Source organism: Coturnix japonica, chromosome 1, assembly GCF_054131305.1.
Source record: "Coturnix japonica strain WE chromosome 1, WE-NBRP24, whole genome shotgun sequence".
Classification (NCBI taxonomy): domain Eukaryota; kingdom Metazoa; phylum Chordata; class Aves; order Galliformes; family Phasianidae; genus Coturnix; species Coturnix japonica.
This window is the reverse complement of record NC_140663.1, coordinates 45,739,131-45,760,668: the sequence shown is the minus strand read 5'-3', so window position 1 is coordinate 45,760,668 and position 21,538 is coordinate 45,739,131. Positions and strand designations below refer to the sequence as shown.

General features: G+C 44.1%; 1 protein-coding gene across 11 annotated transcripts in view; it reads left to right on the top strand.

Moving 5' to 3' along the window:
- The window catches only part of CACNA1I (calcium voltage-gated channel subunit alpha1 I), a 153,548-nt gene that overhangs the window by 87,055 nt on the left and 44,955 nt on the right, over positions 1-21,538 (top strand). For all 11 annotated transcript variants that reach the window (XR_014934984.1, XM_085517463.1, XM_085517468.1 and 8 more), the window contains 4 exons: positions 45-142; positions 12,963-13,122; positions 15,126-15,441; positions 16,126-16,218. Coding sequence is in view for 10 of the 11 variants with exons in the window: in XM_085517463.1 (XP_085373589.1) it covers positions 45-142; positions 12,963-13,122; positions 15,126-15,441; positions 16,126-16,218 (667 nt within the window). In the remaining variant the exon portion in view is untranslated. The remainder of the gene's footprint in view (positions 1-44; positions 143-12,962; positions 13,123-15,125; positions 15,442-16,125; positions 16,219-21,538) is intronic.

Here is a 21,538-nt window from a genome sequence, read left to right as displayed (position 1 = left end):
CCGAGATTTTGGGTTGTTTAAACTCTTTCTCTCTTCTTCTGCAGGATGGTGGAGTACTCTCTGGATCTCCAAAATATTAACTTGTCTGCAATTCGTACTGTCCGCGTCCTGAGACCCCTGAAAGCTATCAACCGTGTGCCTAGTAAGTCACACTTGCCTCTCATATATGGCCAGCTTGGATTGTATGTGGTGAATACATGACCAGTAAGTCTCTGTGTGGTGTTGTTCTCAAGGCTGGCTTTAGTTGCAAAATGAGTGAAGGTTGTTGCATGGTGTGTGCAGGCTTTTCCCCGTTATGGGGGAGCCCTGATCCCTCCTTCCTCTGCCTCTCTTTTTTCTCAAGTCAGCATTGCTTTCACTGCAGTCCTGGACGGAGTAAGCAGGCATTGTCACTGTTATTTAACCACAGGAGGTATTGATGAAGTCTTTGGTTGTATCCAAGTGGGTGGAGGGGAACCAGTGGGCAGGTTGCGTGCTGTTGAGGTCCAGTGACTGTAGGAGCTCTGACCTCAACCTTCTGTTTCACTCCATGTTTCTGGCTCTTCTCTACTCAAAGACAGCAGCTGTTATGTGCAGCCATGAGACTCAGCATTTCTTCCATATGTTTTTCTGTCTCACAGAACGACAGGAAGTTTCTTTGCTCTTCCCTATAATCTCCTTAATCAGGCAGTCTGCAGTGGCTGAGACCTTACCAGAGCTCTCCTAATCCTTTTCTTGAGCTCAGACTCTTCCTTTTCTTTCCCTGATCTGAGGAAATTTGCACAGTTGTCCTCCTAGTTTGTGTTACACACCTTTTTCTTTGTGCCAAAGTCAATTTTAAAATGACATTTATTTGAAGACAGATGTCTGAATGTGTGGCTCCATGCAGTAGCCATCTAGAAAGTGGTCTTGTCCCTCTTGCTGGGTGTGTTTTTATCTCATGGCAATAGCCGGGGACAGAGACTACTACAAAATGTGACTGAGGCGTTGAGGCACAGTCCTGCTCCCCCAATGTGACAGAAAGGGGACAGGTGGAAAAGCATCTGTTTTGGGCACTAACCACATGCTCAAGCATTTAATATGTCCACCATGGTGGGGACAACATGGGACCATTTACCCTAGAAACTGATGGTGAGGTGGTGGGTAATGCTGTGGAAGCATGGCTTCTTTGTCCCTCTGGGACACAGAGTTGGTTGTGTCAGGGCAGCTCTATCCTCCTATTGTGCAGTTCCCTCTCTTCCCTTCTTCCTAGGGAGTCCTCTGAGTCTTTACTCAGAGATCACTTTAAGGCTGATACCTATTGTCAGGGTAGACTTAACCTTAACAATGAGTGGAAACATCTCGAATAATACCAAATTACTCCTTTAGACATCTGCCAAAGGCATGTCAGTCGCTGGGTACCAGTGGTCAGGAGCAAAGCTTGACTGACAAAAAGCTAGGGGCATGTTTTATCCTTTTCATAGCCTGGAACAGCTGGAGTCAGCCCTCTGTTTGCAGGCGTTATTCCTGGGAGGAGTGGTGTAGGCAAGACCAGAACTGGCCCACCAGAGACCTGTTCTGTAGATGTGAAGGCCTCAGAGAGGCTTTCCATCATCTCGGCTGACCTCCACGGAGTGCAAGCCATTGAATCTCCTAAAAGTCCTGACCGTGAAGCTGTCTGTCTGCTCCTTTTATCAGTATAAAGCTCCACCTGTATGAAATTGATGCTGTTTTAATTTCCACTCTGTGGTTAAGCCTTTATGTATCTTTCTCGCTACATAAATCTGTGGTTATATGGAGAGAAGTTTTTGGAGGAAAGACATCCTGCTATTAATTAAAAAGAAAAGAAAGAAAAATATATATATATCAGAGTCCCTGGGAAAGGAAGCATTTACTTGTGGGTTGAAAACTGGCGAAGAGGCTGTAAACAAAGTCTTATGATAAATGGGAACGTGCTGCATTGGAAGAAGGTGCCCAGCGGGGTACGGCAAACATAATTAATAGGACCTTTGGCCACAAATCTTTTTTTAATGTCTTTTTAAAGTTCTTCATTATTGATCTGAGGAAAGAGCTAAGTCTATTAGTGAGACATGCTGATGATACCAAACTGGAGGAGTTGCAGGTGTGAGCAAACAAAGAGGGAAATAACACAGCTGGAGGCAGAGTGGGATTGAGGTCTTGGTGGAAGCACTGGATCTATCTGGGGAGGAGCAGATGATAATCCTGAATGCAGATGTGCAGCCATGTTCATGTGACCACAATGGGACAACATGGTCTAGCATTCCCCAGTGGCCATCTCAGAGGCTTCTGTATTATTATTTTTTAACTGAAGAAGAAAATGACATCCAGTGTGTAAACAAAAGGTGGCAAATGTAATGCCCATTACTGTATGGTACTGTGGCAGATATCCATTAAGGAAAACATTCTCCATGCAGTTAATAATTAGACTGTGAAGCTCACTGCCAGGGGAAATCTTTCCAGTCCCAGATCAAGACTCAGTTGTGGGCACAGTGAGTTAAAGGGGATTGCCCAAGGGATGAGTGCTCACACAGTGACTCTTCTGAATTTCAGACTCCCTTGCTTTAGGGTCAGAGCTGATGTTTAGCTGCCAATTATCAGCAATTAATTGCATTTCTTGTAATTCTCAGTAGGACGTGCTACTGAGCATTTCATGTTTGTGGAAACAGTTTATTGCTCTGACCTGCATCATAATTCCTACACTCAAAGTATACTTAAAGAGTACCAGAGAAAACACGAGTGCCCTGTTTTTTGTAATATGTCTCATACCTTCATTAGCATTCCATCTTCTCTCTTGCTTTTCCTGACTACAGCCCCAGGAGTGCTGCCTTTAGGGGTTTTGCCTGAAAATGCATGAAACAACAAATTATAGATTGCTTCTGGTCTTGCTGCCTTGCGATTCAATTTTGTAGTGGTTAGCTGATGTGACAAGCCACTAAACAAGTGTAAAGGAACAAAACACCCTTCAGGTCTGTGTCAAAGCTTTTTGCTCTGAGCATGCCTGTGTCCTGGACTGGGGGTGAAATTCCACCTCCATTTATTGTTGTTGTCCTTTTGCAGCAGCACGGCAGGTTGCTAGGTGAGCTGTGGCCTTTCTGCCTGCGCAGGTTTGGAGAGAGGCTGCTTTTGTTTTCTTTCTGCCCTCTCTAGAGCAGGGAGTCTGTAGTCATTTCTGATCATATGAATTTCTTTCACTTCTGCTATTACATTTTTCGACGTCGGAGCAGAAAATGTCTCTTTGGTTTGCTCGTTCTTGTCCCGTTGATCTCATGCAAGGAATAGCCTTTGCATTGTGTTTGATGCCTTCCAGTTCCCACTTGCAATTTAGTAACCAATTCATCATTTGAAAGCAGATTACTTCAGCTGAGCACACTGTGCGGAAGTGAAGGAGTCTGTTGCAGAGTGTTGCATAGCAACTTTATTGAATAGAAAGTGTATACATTTGCTTAATATTTGGTGTGTTAGCACAGTGATGCTTAAGTGGGGAGGTATAAGCAGTAGAAATATAATGTTATATGGTCGTTTCTAGCTGTGCAGGAAATAGAATTTCAGATTTGTGGGAAGTTCTGCTTTTTATTTATTTATTCTTTTTTTTTTTTTTTTTTTTTTCTCCTCAGAACAAGAATAAGAATTTACCATTCATTTTAATATGGCTTTATTCTGCCTATTTTTTAGGTGGGTTTGTTTGTATTTCTGATTGCTTCCTATATTTAGTTATGACAAAGAAGTTTCAAAACAAACAACATCAACCGTTTCACTCTAGAAGTATGGAAATAGAATATATCAACTTTATCAAAACACTTTCCCCTACTACCATCTTCCTTCCCTTTTTGCTAGATGAAGGAGCTGTAGCTGTCACAAAGCTCAACTCAAAGTGTTTCCATTTAAATGAAGCAGCATTTTTTACCAGCAAAACTGCTGTGTACAAAACTCTTGGTCTAGCCCTATTTTTCTTTATTATTATTACTACAGTAGCTCTATGGGTCTAAATAGATGAGATTTCTCTATTTTTCTTCTACGGATCTCAGAAATATAAAGCAAGACTTGTTAGTTTAATCTTCTTCATGCTTCAGAGCGGGTGAGTGAGGCTCAGAGAGTGTCACCAGTGATATCAGAAATGCAGCTGATGCCTCCTTAGCCCTGTTCTCATCGCAATAGACCAAAGCTGCAACATAAAAATATTCTGAAACAGCTGAATTCTGGAGTGGGAAAGGGAGTTGTTTTATATTTTGTGCTTTGAATCCGTATTGCACAACGAGCTACCTGTGTTCAGTGCTGTAACAGGGCTGAAGACAGAGTGATCTGGCTCTGAACCCCACACCTGGCAGGGGGGAAAAGTAATGACATTTACTTCTCTAAATGTGTTTTTGAAGAACTAATTTCTCTGATGAGTATGTGTGAAATTAGCTTCTGACGGAGATATATTAGGCTGTTAAGCAGTCTCATTTACGGCTAGATCAGAGAAAAAGCCAAGAGCATTTGATGGACACAGTCCTGCCCTAGAAGTTGGAAATGCAAAGGGATTATGAGAATCCCCTTCTAAGGCCCAGCCCCACCCAGCTTCAGATGTCTCAGTCGTTCTGGAAGAGGACTGTCACTTGTTCTTCTCCAGCAATGATTACCTTTCAGAAATGTATTGCTTCATTTAACTGTTTTTGAGATTTTTATTTTTTTCTCTCATGACTTTCTTTGTGAAGAGGTAAATGAAACTCAGATGTTACTGTATATCCCAAATATTTAAAACTAGCCCATTCTCAATTCACGTAAGACACACTGTTTACAATCACATCTCAGTGACATGGAAACCATAATTACAACAGTGTGAAAATTTACACACACAAATTTATCCACACACAGGCATCGTCCTGATTAGGGTCAGCCCTGAGACAGGAGTGATGTTGGAGATGGTGCAGTCACCATCTCTGGAGGTATTCAAAAGCTGTGTGGATGTGGCACTGATGGATGTGGTTAGTGGCCATGGTGGGGGTGGGCTGGGAGTTGGACCAGGTGATCTTAGTGGTCTTTTCCAATCTAGATTATTCTATGCGTCTCTCAGACAATGCCTACATAGAAGTTAAGAAGCCACAAAGCCCTTTCCATGTTCTAGTTGGACGTGTGTGACTTGAATGCATCCAGAGATTAAGCGGCCACAGTGTGTGGGGTGTGCTGATGGGGTCAAGCTCAGCCTATCTCCTCCCTTCCCAGCCCAATCTCACAGCCAAGTGGAGCGAAGCAATGAAAAGGGCAATGCAATTTATGCCTGGAGCAGGCCATTAGAGGATGCCTTTCCTTGGAGAGGGGGCAGATTGGTGATGGAAAAGTAACTCAGAACCACATTTCCCCCACATGTGCTATTCCTTGAGCAGCACAGCTCTTTATCAAGTCAACTGAGCTCTAAATTGGACAGAAACTTTAGGGTATGGGAAAATAGCAAGGGAGGGAATAGAGCAGAGCAGAGTGAGAACAGGAAAGGAACTGGGGATGTAGGAGAGATGCATGAGATGAAAGCAGCAGTTTTTGGGGGTATGGCATGTGAAGGCTTTCCCACTGTAGCAGTGGTGTGGTGCACCTCTGTGTGTAGGGCAGCATGGAGAGCTAAAGCATGGGGAGGAGACAAGGAATCAAAAGTGAAACAAGGGCAAGCACTATTATGAAATCTGTTGATGAATACACTTGATAAGTTGGCAAATCAGTGCTTGCCTGGGGCTTTCTTAACCAACTGATGAGGTTAGTGGTAGTGCTGGAGGACGTCTTCAAGCCCTGAAAACAGGTTCCAATTTTATCTACTTTTGGTCTGATCTCAACATCATTTTCCATGTGTCTTCCACAGTGTTCAGAATATTGTCATGTGTTTTGATGGCTAATCAAGGTAAATTTGGGTAAAAGCAAAAAGAAAATGACACCTGTGCTAATGTAGCAACATGGCAGGAACCTGGGGAACACTGAAGTGCACAGAATGTACAACTGGCAATGTTTTGTTCTGTGCCACATGTTCAGCTTCTCTTATTTGTTTTTTTATGGTCACAAATCATGGGAGAAAGTAAATTTTCCCTCTCTGAACCAGTCTGCTCAATTTCACTGTTATTACAAACAAGTATTCAAAAGACACAAATTGTGTCCCCTTTATGTCATCATCTGTGTTTAGAATCGAGATCTGAATAAAACGAATAAGAAAATCAGAGATTATTTTTGCTTTTCCCATGGTTTGTAGACCTTCAGACCCTTTGACTCAGATCCTGCATTCCTCTTTCTCCCAATAGAAGTGAGTAATAGAAACCTCTTTTTTTAAATGTGATCTGAGGTTATCAAGTCATAGCAAGATCTCACACCTGAAGGGTAAGGCCGCACATCTCAAGACTCCCGATAAAAAAAACCTCAAGAGTTAGCAACAGCACTTTGGAGTTTACTGGAAGTAAAGGAAGCTTGGAGAAAAAAAAACAAACAACAGACCCACACACACTCCAAAACAATAACAACAACAACAACAACAGCAACAAAAAGCCAGTCATAAAGAGAGCTTTGCTGGAATCTTTGTTTTCTCCCTTCTCCTCCAAGGGAATTGGCACAGGCAGATTATAGAAGATGCACAGCTCCCTATGTGCCGGTTTTGCTGCCTTTTCAAACAAGCTCAGCCTTCAGTAGACACGGTGCTCTCCAAAGCCCAGCCGTGTATTTCGCTGCCTAAATGGGAGCTGAGCTGTTTTGCAAAATCTGTCCTATGGGACCTATCAAGTGATGGATACCATGGAAATGAGAGCAGTAATGACAGTGTATTATCAGGTAAAAGATAATGTTGCATGCACTAATGCAGATTGCGCTCTGCGTGTGTGGGCAGGGCAATTTACAACCACAACCCTAAGTTCCTTGATCTTTGTGTACTTAGGGTCTGATTCTCCCCTTCGCACATGTTTTGCCTAATGTCACATCGCTGCCTGCAGTAGAAAGGAACATGATTCATGCCAGTGACAGCAAGAGGAAATTAGTGCCGTTAAATCTTAACCAGGAGTTGCATTACCACTGCTTTACATAATATTTTGCATTATTCTGTCCTACTTATACAATGCTGGATACATGTAAGAACTTAAGGGTATTTATAGGAATGAGGAAGAGGCTTGCAGATACAGCATTACAGTTCCTTCTTGTCCCCAGTGCTGCATGACCCCTGCAATTCAGAAAGAAAAGGCGGAGCTGTACATTTCTAATGGAATTTTCACTGACAATGAATGTAGTCATCATTGCAGTGATAACTGCAAAAAAAAAACAACCAACGAGTTGATCAGTGAGTGATCAGCAGTGGCAGGTGGTAGGTAGTAGGTGTTGATTATTAGATGTGCAGCGTTAGAAAAAGAAACAGAATGGCAGCAAACCCCCAGAGCCACCTCTCTAAGAAATAATCCCACACTTGGCATCGCTCTCCAAGACAAGGAGACCGAGCCTTGTACAGGTTCATGGCACAAGAGGGCAAAAAATGGTCTCCTGAATGCTATAGTCTCAGTTTCTGCACATAGAATCACAGGATGGTTGGGTTGGAAGGTATCTCAAAGCACATCCTGTGCTGTGGGCAGGGCTGCCACCCACCAGCTCAGGCTGCCCAGGGCCTCATCCAACCTGGCCTTGAACATCCAGGGATGGGGCACCCACAGCTCTCTGGGCAGACTGTGCCTCTGCCTCACTGTACTCTGTGTAAAGAGTAACCTGTGTAACATTTAGTCTAAATCTCCCCCTCTTTTAGTTTAAAGCTATTTCCCCTTTTCCTATCTCTATTACACTGTAAAAAGTTGGTCCCCCTCCTGCTTATAAGCTTCCTTCAAGTACTGGAAGGTCCCATGTCACTGGTTATGTGGCTACCAACAATGTTATAATGGTACTTACTATGTGTGAGTATCAATGGTGGAAGGGCTTTGTGCTGAGTTTACTGCTATCTGCTAACCTATCTTAGCTGGGCTCAGAGCATCCCTCATGGTGTGAAGGTGCAGCAGACCTGTGTTAGTCACCACACTAAAGGGAATTAGCATTTCCAAGGTTGCTGACACTTTTGCACCCTCAGTCTCACTAAGAGGAACCTATTTCCCAGACACACCTCTGTCATTTGATGGGCAGGTAGGAAGGGATTTGGAATATTGAGATTCAGCCCTGGCACTGGTACCTGTGCCCCTTAAGTGATACATTCAGCATTGGCTAAGCAGCTGTTGTCTCTGTTTTGGCTGCTTAAGGCTTAAGCTGAGGAGTACTTTAAAGGTAAGGAGTGAGAATACTTAATGCTTGAACTTGATGCAGTATCCTAAGGGGAGACAGGGCTTTATGTGCCTATGCTGCTGAGAAAATGAACAGCAGCTTTTCCTATCAGGTGAAGCTTTGTAAGTGCTGGAAATTTCTTTCTTTTATATTTTCTGTGTCTGTGGTCAAGCTGAGGAAGGGACAAAGATTTGGATAACTGGAGCTTAGGCCAACAGCAGGCTGAATGGGATGAGATCTCTGAGCCAGCCGGAGGTGCAAGAAAGATCTGCTTGTTGTCAGAGCAGGAACAGGGCACCAGTGAGGGACCTAGTGCCACTCCTAAACCATCGGCGAGGTTGGATATTAGGAATAATCTCTTCACAAAATGAGTGGTGCTGCAGTGGCACAGGCTGCCCAGGGAGGTGGTGCAGTCACCGTCCCTGGAGGTGTTCCAGAGCTGTGTGGATGTGGCACTGAGGGACATGGTCAGTGGGCATGGTGGGGATGAGTTGATGGTTGGACTGGGTGACTTTAGTCACCCCTAAATGCAGATAATGCTTCACATTTGTGCCTGGGGCAGCTGTCTTTTCCTTAGTAGCAAAGTTGGCTAAGGAACTCCTACTACACTGTGCATCATCTTGACCTGTTTCTCCATAGCATTTGCTTTATCTGAGTCAGAGCAGATATCTGGGCATGTCCTCTGTAGCACTAGTGCAAAGCAGAAGATGATGATCTGCAGTGTTTTTGAGGCTTTACAAATTGAGAAGAAAATATCAGGCAGCACTTGATTTCTGTGCAGGTGATGGAGCGCTGGCAGAGTTTGTCCTAGAGGCTGTGGGGTGTCCTCCTTGGAGATCTCCAAAACCCACCTGAACATGTTCCCGGACACCCTGTTCTGGGTGTCCCTGTTGGGACAGGTGGAGAAAAGGCAAAGCACAGCAAGGAGGCAGTAGCAGTAGGCAGCTGGGCTCACCTGCACATGCAGGGCTGGTGGCCCTGCCAGGATCTTGCCTCCTCCCCAGCCCTGCCCTGCCATATGCTGTGCGAATCTGCCTAGGGAAGCTTCAGCTGTGGCAGCAGAGCTAATCAGAGCCGACAGTGAGTGTCTGGAGGGAGTGACTGTTGCTGTAGCATCTGCAGAATTTAGTAGGAAGGGCCTCTGGATCCGACACTCCTCTCCCTCCTATCATTTCTCACCCCTGAGACCAATGCCTTTTGCCGTGCTGGAGCTGTGAATGCATCTCTGCTATGTTCATAGCCTTGCTGCAAAAGGTCATCATCACTCACCTTTCCCCACCCCTCACACTTGTTTGTGGGTATGGGACATCATGGATGGGTTTTCAGACGCCCTATTATGTACGCCTGGCTGGCAGGATCCTTCCTCAGATGCCTATGGCTAATGTCAGTGTTGTTTTCTACTTTCCACTGGCCTCCTTCTGAGGGTGAGCATGGAGGAGAAAAGGCCTTTCAGAGCCCACACATGGCACTCATGAATATTTCATGTTTCTAGCTTTTCTTCCCCACGAAGAGCAAAACCTTTTCATATTTGATGCCCTGGGAGCCCTCTTGGTTGCTGAATGTTGCTTCGTCAATGCTTTCCCTCCCTGCTTTTCCACTGGACTGCATGGTCCCCTCTTCCTTTCTCTTCTCAAGGAATGTTTCTTTTCTTTTCTTTTCTCTTTCTTTCTTTCTTTCTTTCTTTCTTTCTTTCTTTCTTTCTTTCTTTCTTTCTTTCTTTCTTTCTTTCTTTCTTTCTTTCTTTCTTTCTTTCTTTCTTTCTTTCTTTCTTTTTTCTTTTTTCTTTTTTCTTTTTTTTTTTTTGGTAAAGGTTATTTCAGAAAAGGTCATTGTCCTTTTCATATTCCCTCCTTGCTGTGAGCCAGTGTGGCTTCTGCTCTGCCAATGGTAAAGGACAAATGGTGATGTGGGGAAGGGCAGCAGTGGGAGAGGGGGAGGCAGGCGGGGAGAGCTGTGCATGGGTGTTGTGGAGTGGTGGAGGGGCAGAGATGAATTGTGAAGAATTGGCTTTCCAGCGCCTTCTAGAAGCTGTTGCACAGGAAACACCAGTGTTACCATAGGTGGGGGCTGTCCAGAACAAGCCCACTGTGCTTCTCCAGGGCAGGATGCTCCCAAAGCTGTGCTGACAAACTTGCTGCCGTCCCTGCCTCACCTTCTGTCAATTTCTGTGGCTTTGTGGTTTCTTTGGAGACAGTGTCGTCTCACCCAGCTTCTCCAATAAATCACCATGTTCCATCCTTAGGCTCCTCAACCTTTATCCCTCATTCCCCCACACATGGGTTCCCAGAGCAATTGTTTTGCAGTTTAGACCAGGAAATGAAAGAGGTTTTGCCTAAAGGGAAGCAATGGAAGTTGTCAAGAAACTGCTGGTCCACAGGAGAGTTACAATTTGGATGGGTGTAGGTTCAGTGTTCTTTCTCCTATCCACAGTCAGTGTCGATGGGCAAGGAAGGAAAACAAAAATGGGGCTTTGTTTAGATTTAGGAATGAAACCTACTAATGCTGATTGATACTAATGCTTTGTGATGTGAAAAAGATACCAAATGCTGGGGTCAGCTGCCTGGTACTTGGGCTGTAGACCCAGGAACACAGAGTGCATGAGAACAATGGCTGCGATCCTGGAGCTGTGGATAACTCAATCCTGTATCATCAGTAGCATCTCTGAGAGTTGGGAAGAAGATTATATGGTCAGGCAGGATGCTTTCAAGGAAAAAGCATGCAAGTTTTGCAAGTCAATGACAAACAAAATCAATCTTTGCAAATCCAACAAATCCCAATACAACTCATGTTTCTAAGATCCCCAAGGGATGTCTGCTCTGCATTTCAGCTGATGAGTGGTTTCATTCTTCCCACCTCCTCTGCACTGAGATGCAACGGAGCTAGCATCAGCTGCGCTGAAAAACATCCCCCTCCCTTGCAGTGTTATTGGCACAGCTTCCTGTGTTACTTGGCTCTCCCTCATGTACTGACCAGGGCAGTTTGTGGGAACTGGTGATCTTGTGCTGTGAAGCAGTGTTAATGCTGGTAACATGCTGCACTGCAGTGAGGGTGTGTGGCTGCAGAGCTGAAGTGATGCAGAGCGTGTTGCTGCAGAGCATGGGAGGTCATGGGGACAAGCAGCAGAGCACCATGTCTGTGCTGTTGGGCTTCGTATGGTGACAGATCAGAAAGCCATCCGTGACTCATGACATGTCTGAGATCCCCAGTGAGTGGCTGGACTGCTGATGTTACTGATGTACTTTCTAGAAACTGCCATAGCTGGCAACTGGTGGTACAGCTGGGCAGGCAGGCAAGCAGGACATAGCAGCTGCCCCACAGCCTGGCCTTAGCCATCCCCTGGAGGAACTGACACCATCACTTCTTCTCCTTCATAATCCATCCTTAAACATTTTCTCCTCCCTACACATCACCTGCCTATCCCATCCCCAGATATTCCCTCCTGACCTAGCCCAGGCTGACATCCCTCTCAAAGCACCCTTCTCTTTCTCCCACCTTGTGCCTGCACATGCCCCACAGACCCTTCCCTTCCCTCCCCTCCCCTTCCCTTTCCTCCCCTCCCCTTCCCATTTGCAACAAGAGCAGCTGGAGAATGGAGACATCCTAATGCATAGCATCGTGTGGCTAATTACTTGATGCTGGGCATACAGAGGGGATTAACTTGTGCCTCAAAGGGCTGTCAGTGAAGCCTAATCTTATCTTCCCCTCCTCTTTCCCCTTCCACTGCCATCTGAAGTAATGAACTGGTTATAAATACCTAATTAGCTAATTATTGGCTGGCCTACATAAAATATCTTCAGTGAAGGAACTCCCTGGGCAACCCCTCTGTGGTGGAGAGCAGAGACAACTGCAGGAGTGATGGTGGTACAGTGATGCTTGGAAGGATTTCTAGGCTTTCATCATCCCTGGAGACCAGAGGAATAGTCATTAGCACCATGGAGAAACAAGTCTGTCCTCACCCCTACTTCTGGCTGTGTGAGCTGAAGAGTTGGGGAAGAAATAAAACCAGAGAAAGAATTCATCAGGTGATTTAACAAAAGAAAAAAGGGGATGATTTTAGAAACATTTGCACTGGCCAGAGGTGGTGTACTGACTGATTGTGAGCTGTGTCTACTGCCTGTATGCATCAGCCCTAAGTGGGAAGGATGGTTAGCCAAGAGTGGAGAGCATGGTCTCCATGACCATCCCTTGATGAGACTGCCACCAAGAAGACCAATTTATTCCAGTCTGTGTGTGCTGTAGAGGTCCATCCCACTGGGCAGGCTGGCATTGGGCCAGAACAATTCTCACAGGTTACACCATGCAGTTATCACATTCTCAGGCCAAGCCATCTGAGAGTGGGGTCACTGAGATGCTGTGCGCATTTGGGACAGTGTTTTCACTCCATTGCCTTTCTGCAGAGAAAGGAGGTGGGAGGGGGGAATATCAATTATGTGGCTGATGGTGCTGAAAGTCTCATTCCCTTTTCTTCTCAGTGATACAGATGGAGGCCTAGGGTTAAGAGATCACAGCATCTCAGCAGCTCTACTGGCTGCCTGTCAGCAGGGGCTTGGACAAGAAAGGGCAATGATCATAAATCTAGCCCAACTTGGGAAGTAATTAATTTCCAACACTCTGTTTTTGTATTTATGTAGCTTTTTTTTTTTTTTTTTTTCTTGTCTCCTAAATTGTTCCTCGCTTCCCTACTCTTTCCTTCCTTTTCCCATTCTCCCTCCACACTACTCTTGCTCCTTCTGGTTCTCTTCCACCCGCAGGCATGCGCATCCTTGTGAATTTGCTCCTGGACACTTTGCCCATGCTGGGGAACGTCCTCCTGCTCTGCTTCTTTGTCTTCTTCATCTTCGGCATCATTGGGGTGCAGCTGTGGGCTGGGCTGCTCCGCAACCGCTGCTTCATGGAGGAGAACTTCACAATGTGAGTCCCTGAGTGATGATGTCCCCTTCTTTTCTCCCAAAGATGTTTCTCTTTCTCCTTCTCTCTCTGCTTCTGCTGTCTGGCTCTCTGCAAACTGCTTGCTCCAAACAGACAGAAGGTGGTACGGTGTAGAACATTGGCCATGTCCTGCAGTGTGATTGGAGAGGAAGAGAGGGCAGAAGCATCTGGCTTTAGTTCATCTTCACAGTGTTTAGATAGATGCCTTGGCACACTGGGATTAGGCTAGGCACAAGCTAACAAAATTTCCTCCTCCAGACATGAAGAGAGATGCTGCTCCTTATCCCAGAAATAGCTGATATTCAGGAATACCAGCTATGCTGTCTTTCTCATCTTCAAAAGATCAACAGTCTTACAGAAAGTCATACTGCTGTCTGATGCCTCCAGGGACAACTTTGGCACCTCTGGATTGGAGCTGAGGTCACTGTCTGGATGTAGCGCTTCACCTCCAGATGCTCTGGAGGGAGGTGTAGGAAATTACTAGGAAATTTCAGCAGCAGACCTCTCTTTAGGAAGAGCCATGGGAGAGGATGGAGATGTACTGGGAGGGGTGTCCCTCAGCAGAGCATAGCTCCTCCTGTTGACTTGCAGGTTTAACTACTGATCACTAGCTTTAAAATGTTTTCCTAAGACCATATACATTTCCAGACTCTTGATGATTTTATACTGCTTTTTTTTTTTTTTTTAAAAAAAAAAAAAAAAAAAAAAGGTGTAGATCAGTTTAAACTGATTAAATAGTTCTGAAGATTTAGACCATCTCAAATTGGGAGGGAAAAAAAAATCAGTGCAAAAACATGATCTTTGGAACAGCAGTGGGGTTGGGGTGTAGGAGCTGCTTAAAGCATCGGTTTACAGTGTTTATATATTCCTCTGGGAGAAAGATATGCTTAGGATGATTGGCCTTTGTGTAAATCAGAGTGATACCACTTTAATGAGTGTAATTAAATCCAAGCAGAGTCAATGTAACTGAGAAGTGTATTGGAGCTACGGGCTGCAAAGTGACAGATAGTTAATAATCTTTGGCTGACCATTACTAGAGAAACGAAGTCTGCAGGCAGCCATTTCACAAGTGATGTAGACGCGTAATGACAGAAGTTAGTGGTTTAGTCCGAGTTAGCTCAGAATGGGAGGCTTCTCTTTTCTTTTTCATCTACACTTGTCCCCTTCCAGTGACACATAGTGAAAAAGTCTGCATTCAATGCAATGTGAAGGCTGCGTATTGTAGCACTGCAAGGAATGCAAGTGCACCAGATAGAGTTTAATGGAAAAATTTAAATCTCTGTCTTTCATATCCTCATCGTTATCTCATCTCCAGCTAGGCAAGCATAGATGATTTTAATTATTCCTGCATTTGGAAGGTGCCTGCATTATCTGGAAAAAAGCACGTGAACTTGTCATTAAACATTATACCAATAATGCCAACTGTCAAGGAGGAGTCAAAGTTAAGGTTAAGTCATCTCCAGCTCTGCAATTCCTGATGTTAAGGCATAGCAGTGCAATCTTAATTATGCATGAATGGTATTTTTTATTTAATTTTGCTGGAAATACAGAAGGTTCAGAGCCAAATGTTATAAAACATGTCTGTCGGTAGTTACTTACACGAGTGCATTGTGTTAAAGCCCGATGAACGTCCTTAATATCATTGCATCAGATTTAGCTTTGATGCTAATGGGGAGAGTGATCAGAATGCAAATGCCTGCATTTCAACTTCTCTTCATCTCCATGCAAGCAGATTTTGTATTTAGGAGTGGGGTGGTCAGGTGGAGGACAGAGCTCTGAAAATGGGGGACTCACCCCTGGAAAATCCCTGGTTTTAAGGAGCTCTCTTCTTCTCTTCTCTTGAGGAAATAAACTTGGAAATCCTTTACTCACTACCATTCCTATGTCAGAATAGCAACTCCCAGCTCCACCAATATCACTGGTCAGAAAACGTCTGCTACAGGAAATGTATGACTTGTGTTTTGGTTTTTTTTTAATCCTTACAGACAAGGTGACATTGTCCTGCCCCCATATTATCAGCCTGAGGAAGATGATGAGATGCCCTTTATCTGCTCACTGTCAGGAGACAATGGAATCATGGGCTGTCATGAGATCCCACCCCTGAAGGAACGGGGCCATGAGTGTTGTTTGGACAAAGATGATTATTATTACTACAACTCTGTCCGTCAAGAGTTCAACGTCAGTGGCATGTGTGTCAACTGGAACCAGTACTATAATGTGTGCCGTACAGGCAATGCCAATCCACACAAGGGTGCCATCAACTTTGACAATATTGGGTATGCCTGGATTGTGATATTTCAGGTAAGACCTTTCTAACAAAGCTCAAGCTTTTTTTTTTTTTTTTTTACAGCCCAGTCTTTCTTTGTTCCCATGGTGGTTTCTACAGGGTGTGATGCAGCTGCAGAAAGGGGCATTGCAGCTGTTTTGGCAAGTGAGAACAAGTGCTCTCCACAAAGTGTTCCTGAAGACAGGTAGGGATGTAGAGCTGTTCCAGGCACTGGAATGGGCTATGCCTTTCAGGCTGACTTGTACCTGTTTTCAATACAGATCACTGTAGCAAAGGAGTCTTTTTAAAATTTATTTTTAATTTAATTTTATTTTTTTAATTACCTGCACTCATTGAGATGGGAGCTAAAATCCTTGCCTTTTTTTCTTTTCCACCTGCTGTACGCAGTCTCCAGCCCAAGGGGCACAAAAACTTGCTGTGGGTTTTCCCCTGCTGTGATCCAGGGAAATGAACTATTTTAATGAAATATTCCTGCTGTGGACTAGCATGATCTCACAGGCTTTGACAGTGTGCCAGTGTCACCAAGCAGTACCACGCTGATTTCCTGGAATGGAAATTTGGCCTCCTTGAAAGGACTTTTTGTTTCTCACCTTCCTTGGAATACAACAGCCTTGCCAGTATCTGCCTGTGTACACTGAGAAATGAACTCTAGATGCCCGTTTCCCTCCTGATTCTCTTTTTGTTTCTTGATTTTGCAGGTGATCACACTGGAAGGGTGGGTGGAGATCATGTACTATGTGATGGATGCTCATTCATTCTACAATTTTATCTACTTTATCTTGCTGATAATTGTAAGTATAAGACTTGCTGTGTCTCAGCATTGCAAGCTAAGAGCCTACAAAAGTCAGACATTAAGTCAACACAGATACTGGCTATCTAGATTTCTTCTTGGAACCTCAGGAATCCAGCTTGAGGTTTCTCACCAAGATTCTATGGCAGGATCATGTACTTGTGAGTCAGGTTCTTCCTTTTCACTCAAATAAATGTGCTCAGGATAGAGAATCAATACCAATGCAGGATAATGTGTTCATCCACACATCTCCTCTAAAAACAGTAGACCCAAAAGTAGAGAAAACCATTTCTTCATCTTTACTCTTATTTTTTCTTTTGTACATTTATAGCTCTTGAGTCATTCCTGTTTTATGGCTTCTGGCAGCACCTGGAGTCCTCAGATTCAGGGTCTCAGATTCAGATTTTGTCAGATTTAGGGTCTGTCATGCTGAATTACTTCCTCACTATGAACAAGAAGGAGCTGCTGCTCCCAAAGTGAATTCAGTCCAACACAAACTGCCTGTGTGAGATCATCTGTGGCTGGTAGAGATGGAAGGAGAGCAGCGTATCAGTGATGAGAATTTCATAAGCAGTTTGTGAGCCCTGTGGATTTATACATGTGAAAGGTGAGGGTGGCTGTTTTATTGTAAGGAGATTTGTTGTTTGTGCATGGAAGGTGAGCTGACAAACATTATGCCTTTCCTCAGGCTCCTCCCATGTGTAAATATGTTTCCTTGGAAGGAATGTCATGTTTGTAACAAGAAAGAATTTGCCATGTTTATGAAAACTTTGCACTTTCAATTTTCCTACATGGGGACCAAAGTCAAAAGTAGAAAGGAAGAACTCAGGATGTACTGTGGGAAGTTTAAAATATACATGGTAGAAGCAATTCAGATCTAGGTCACTTCACCAGTAAAGACCTCAGTGTGCATCTCCAAAGCCTACATACTCTTGGACGGACTGTTGAATGGACCTGGCTTAGATTCTCTCTGCATCTACTACTTGTCCCACCCAGTCATGATCTCCTAGAAACAGATCTTTAGAAGCAGGTGCCCGGTAACATTAACAGACTTAGCTGGCATAGTTTAAATTCAGATTAGTATGTCATTATTTGAGAGCAAACAAACCTTAGCAGTTCCTGGGAGAAATTTTGTAAACTGTATGTATGGGGAGCAGCACAAGAAGAAATCTGCTGGTCCATTGAGGTTGGAGGCCTTATGAAAAAGCTGAATCTTCATGGTATCCCCCATTTCTTCCTGATTCCTGGTCTTCTACTATCACAAGGAAAAGACAAGAGAAAAACAGAAATGTCACCTGTTCCCTTGGGCTGAAGTGTGAGCCAGGACAGCAAAGGTGAAATGTGTCTTGAAGAATGTTGCTTTTACTTTGAGTCTGGAGAGTTGCAATGAGGAAAGGCTAGAAGTCTGATTGCACAGGATGGTTGGGGAGCTCTCCCCAGCTCTATTCCCAGAGCCAAACCAAACATTTACTGCTTTTTGTGAATCCATAAAACAGTTATTTTCCTTATGGCTTGTTCAGATCTCCCGCTACGCAACTAATATTTAGCACCTACTTTTATTCCTTCTTTGCTTTGAGTAGCACAGCCAGGATACCTATATCTCTGTAACATGTAGTTTAGCACAGAATTCACTCCCAGCCTCATATGCCATCTCTCCCAGAGCCATTGTTTGACCTTTTAGATGGGCATGTCCATCTCCTGATGGCTAGGTTCAAAAACTGCACCCTCTGGCCCCACCTCCAAATTACATAAATTCTGCTGGAATATTTTTTGATTGGAAACAGCAGCATCCTTTAGTATTGGCTCACCTCGTGTACTTCCAGTGACTCAAACTTAGTCTGTGAATTTGCAGGCAGCTGAAAACCCTCAATTAAGCACTCCACCTGAGATTTTACTGTGGAGTGTCGTTGACATTTCTAGACACACCCTCCTCATTTGCAGAAGCCATGTAGGTTTATTTCCATCAAACACAAGAGCTCAAGAACCTCAGCTTCTCTGGGGACCGCTCAGAACATTGGAGCTTTATGCTAGGTGGGATATTTCCTTCATTGCTGGTGGAGTTAAACCAGGAAAAGATTTAGCATTTCTGTTACTTTCATTTCACATGTAATGCCATATTTCCCATGTGCTGTTGCAGCACTTAGCAAAACCACAATGTGAACTTGCTATCTTCTGATGTCATTTGTTCTCAAGGCCATCTTATAGCAATGAAATTTCCCTCTTCAAGTCTTCTGAAGCATAGTGTTTGTGGCCTTCATCCTGCCCTCCTTCTCCATGATTAAAAGGCCTTGCTCGCTAAACAGGATTGCTCTGGCAGCCATGATTCAAGTCTTGACTCTTTGCTTTTCCACATACAACTTAGCCTTGGCTCAAACTCATTCTTCTGGGGTCAGATCTCCTCAGTCTCCTCCTTAGAGCTATGCTTTCATTGGTGACTTCTGCCTCCTTCACAGATATATCTTCAAATATCTGCATGAGGGCACCACCTGTTACGTTCATCAGGCAGGAAGAAATCTTCACCATCTGGGTGTATTCACATCATTATCTAGGATTCCTGCATTGGTGTCCCTGAAGAGAAGAGCACCAGCTGATTCTGGCACTTAGAAGGACCTTGCAGAAATATCTGGTAAAAACTTTTGTGTATTCAGGAAATAGCTTGCTGGTCTTGCTGGAGACCAGAGAGGTGACATCAAGGAAGGCCTACTTTCCCTTCTTGGGTCAGTGATCCATTTCAGTCTTAATCCTTGAACATCAGCTTTTTGTGTGCATTACTGCTCCAATTACTTGCCCACTAGTGTTGCTTCTGGACTACAGGCTCTTCTTCTTAGGTTCGCATCTGCACAGTGGTACTGAGGCCTCCTTGAAGAGCTTACGTGTGTGGACTTCAGAAGACAACCTGATTATTCAGGAATAAGCAATAAAAGTAATGGGCAATTAAGTTAGCATCTATAGCACCAGTCAATTCCTATTAAATGCTGCAGAGACCTGGGTCAAGCCTTGGGCTGAACAAAGTCAGGATCAGCTCAATCAAAGTACAGCTTGGTGTCAGAACTGAACCAGATGACTGTATGGGGCTTTGAATCAATGGTCTCCTTCTGGCTCTGTCAGACTCTTTGTCTGACTCCCTGTCAGACACTAGTGATCTCTTTGCTCAGCTAGCTGAGATGGATCACTCAATTACAAGCCATCTGGGAACTTTCCTGCCCTGCTAAATTGGAGGTAGAGTCAAGCTCAGCAGAAGTTTAGAGTTTGTGAACAACTTGCTTGTCGTTGTAAGGATGAAGCAAGCTCTACTGCTTTGTGTCTGATGTTTCTTGCTAAGAGGTTCAAGGAATGGGGGGCTCATTACCATAACCAGTCTTCTCACTTCTCCCTTTTCCTGTTATCAGTGGGAGATCACAGTGAACAGTTCCCTGTGAGGACAGGGCTTGGTGATGTAAACCTGAACCCCTCTCAGGATTCAACCCCAGGCTTACATCATGACCCTGCTGAGGTCGTCTTGTTGCACTTGGCTTCTCTGCTTGTCACCTAGAGAGAAGGTGTTGCAAGCTTTAATTGGCTGATTTTTTATTTTTTTTCTGGAGGTGCTGGAAGATGCAAAGAAGATGCAAAATTGTGACCAGGAGTGTCACAATTTGCATTTCAGAAATGCATAGCGAGCATCCAACTCCCAAGTCAACTCTACTTCACTCAGAGCAAGCCCAAGGAGGTAACAGAAGAGAGAAGCCTGTGAGAGGGTCATGTAGTGCTGAGGGAGAAGAGGGCAGCAGAGCACACTGGAGGAGGGTTCACGTTCCCAGTTATACCCTCATCAGTGAAAACACGCAAGAGATCATGGACTACAGAAATCCATGGGGGAAAGAGAATGGCTTTGAATGAGGCACTGTTTTCCTTTTCAAGGCCATGTTCTGAAGCTGAAAGGAAAATAAACTTCATAGTGGAGAAGGGCTCAGAGATGAAGGGGAACAGAATTAGAACAGCTTTGAAGGGTGCTGAGAGGAGGAAAGAAAAAAACCCCAAACATTATTTTGAAATGGTTTATTGTCCTTATGCTAAATCTGGTTGTAAAAGGCTTCATGCTTGAAAGGTTTATTCAGATAGTAGCAGAGATGTCTCCTCCTCAAAATACCAGGAGCCAAGGTATTGAGCCCCTGGCTGGAGCTGCTGAGCACCTATGTGAGAAAGAAAAATACATCCAAAGGGGACAGGTTTGTGGGTAGAGCAGAAAGGGCTGTACACTGAGAGGAAGGCTTGTTGGGTTGGTAAAATTTGCTGGGGTACTTTCAGGAAAAAAAAAACCAAAACCCTACACCACTTTTTACATGCTTGAGAGTTGGGATCATCTTATCGCCCAACTTTCTTGTCCTCTCCCCTTCACTGGAAGGGTTGTATGAAGGAGGGCATGTGTCAAAGCATAGAGGCAGGACTGGATCCAGCTCTGAGTCCGAGTGTGGTGTGTAATCTTTGTTCAGAAATAACACCCTACATTTTCTCAGTGCTGTACTGCTGCTTACAGCTCTGTGGGGAGAGGCCACCAATCACAGCCTCATAGCATTTGAGTGTGGTAGAAAGATTTCCTAGTGGACATTCATCTGTAATTTCATAATACACAACATGGAGAGAAAGATTTGCTTCCAGATCTCTCAGCACCAGGAACTGTCTCAGTTTTACAGCTAAGAAAACTGAGGTAAAGAAAGCTAAAGGGGAACTTGCCAATGTATAAAATAAGCCTCATAGACTTCTGGCTTTTGTGAGAATAAGAACTTGGGCTTTTTATTTCTAAGAAGCTGGGGGAGTGGGCTGTGGTGGTTTTTGTACATTTAGTGAAAAACTGACAAAGGCTGGAAGACAAGTAAAACAATGGAAAATGCATGCCTGGTAGCAGAAGAATAGAAATTGAGGAAGGTAGTATCGTTCTGACAGATTGTATGGCATCCTTCTCAAAGTCATTAGTTTTTGCAAACTTCTCCAGTTTCAAGAACTCATTCATTTCAGCAAAGTTAATCTTCCCGTGTAGTGAATTAAGGTGTAAATGATAGAAAAAAATAAAATTCCCTGAGAACACTGACATGTCTTACAAGAGCTCAAGACAATAAATGACAACACATGATTTTTCCAGTAGTAAAAGAGTAAGCAGAGGAGAAAGCAAACTAGTGCAATCCTCCATCTCCCACTTTCTGCTTAACACAAAGGAGAGGGAAAGAAAAAGCCCAATTTCTGTCAAACACATTGTAGGTAAGTTCTAAGTGACATGCGAAAGTTCCTAAAGCCCATCAAAAGAGCCAAAAAGTGGGTTTCTGTTTGCTGAAACGGGGGTGTGA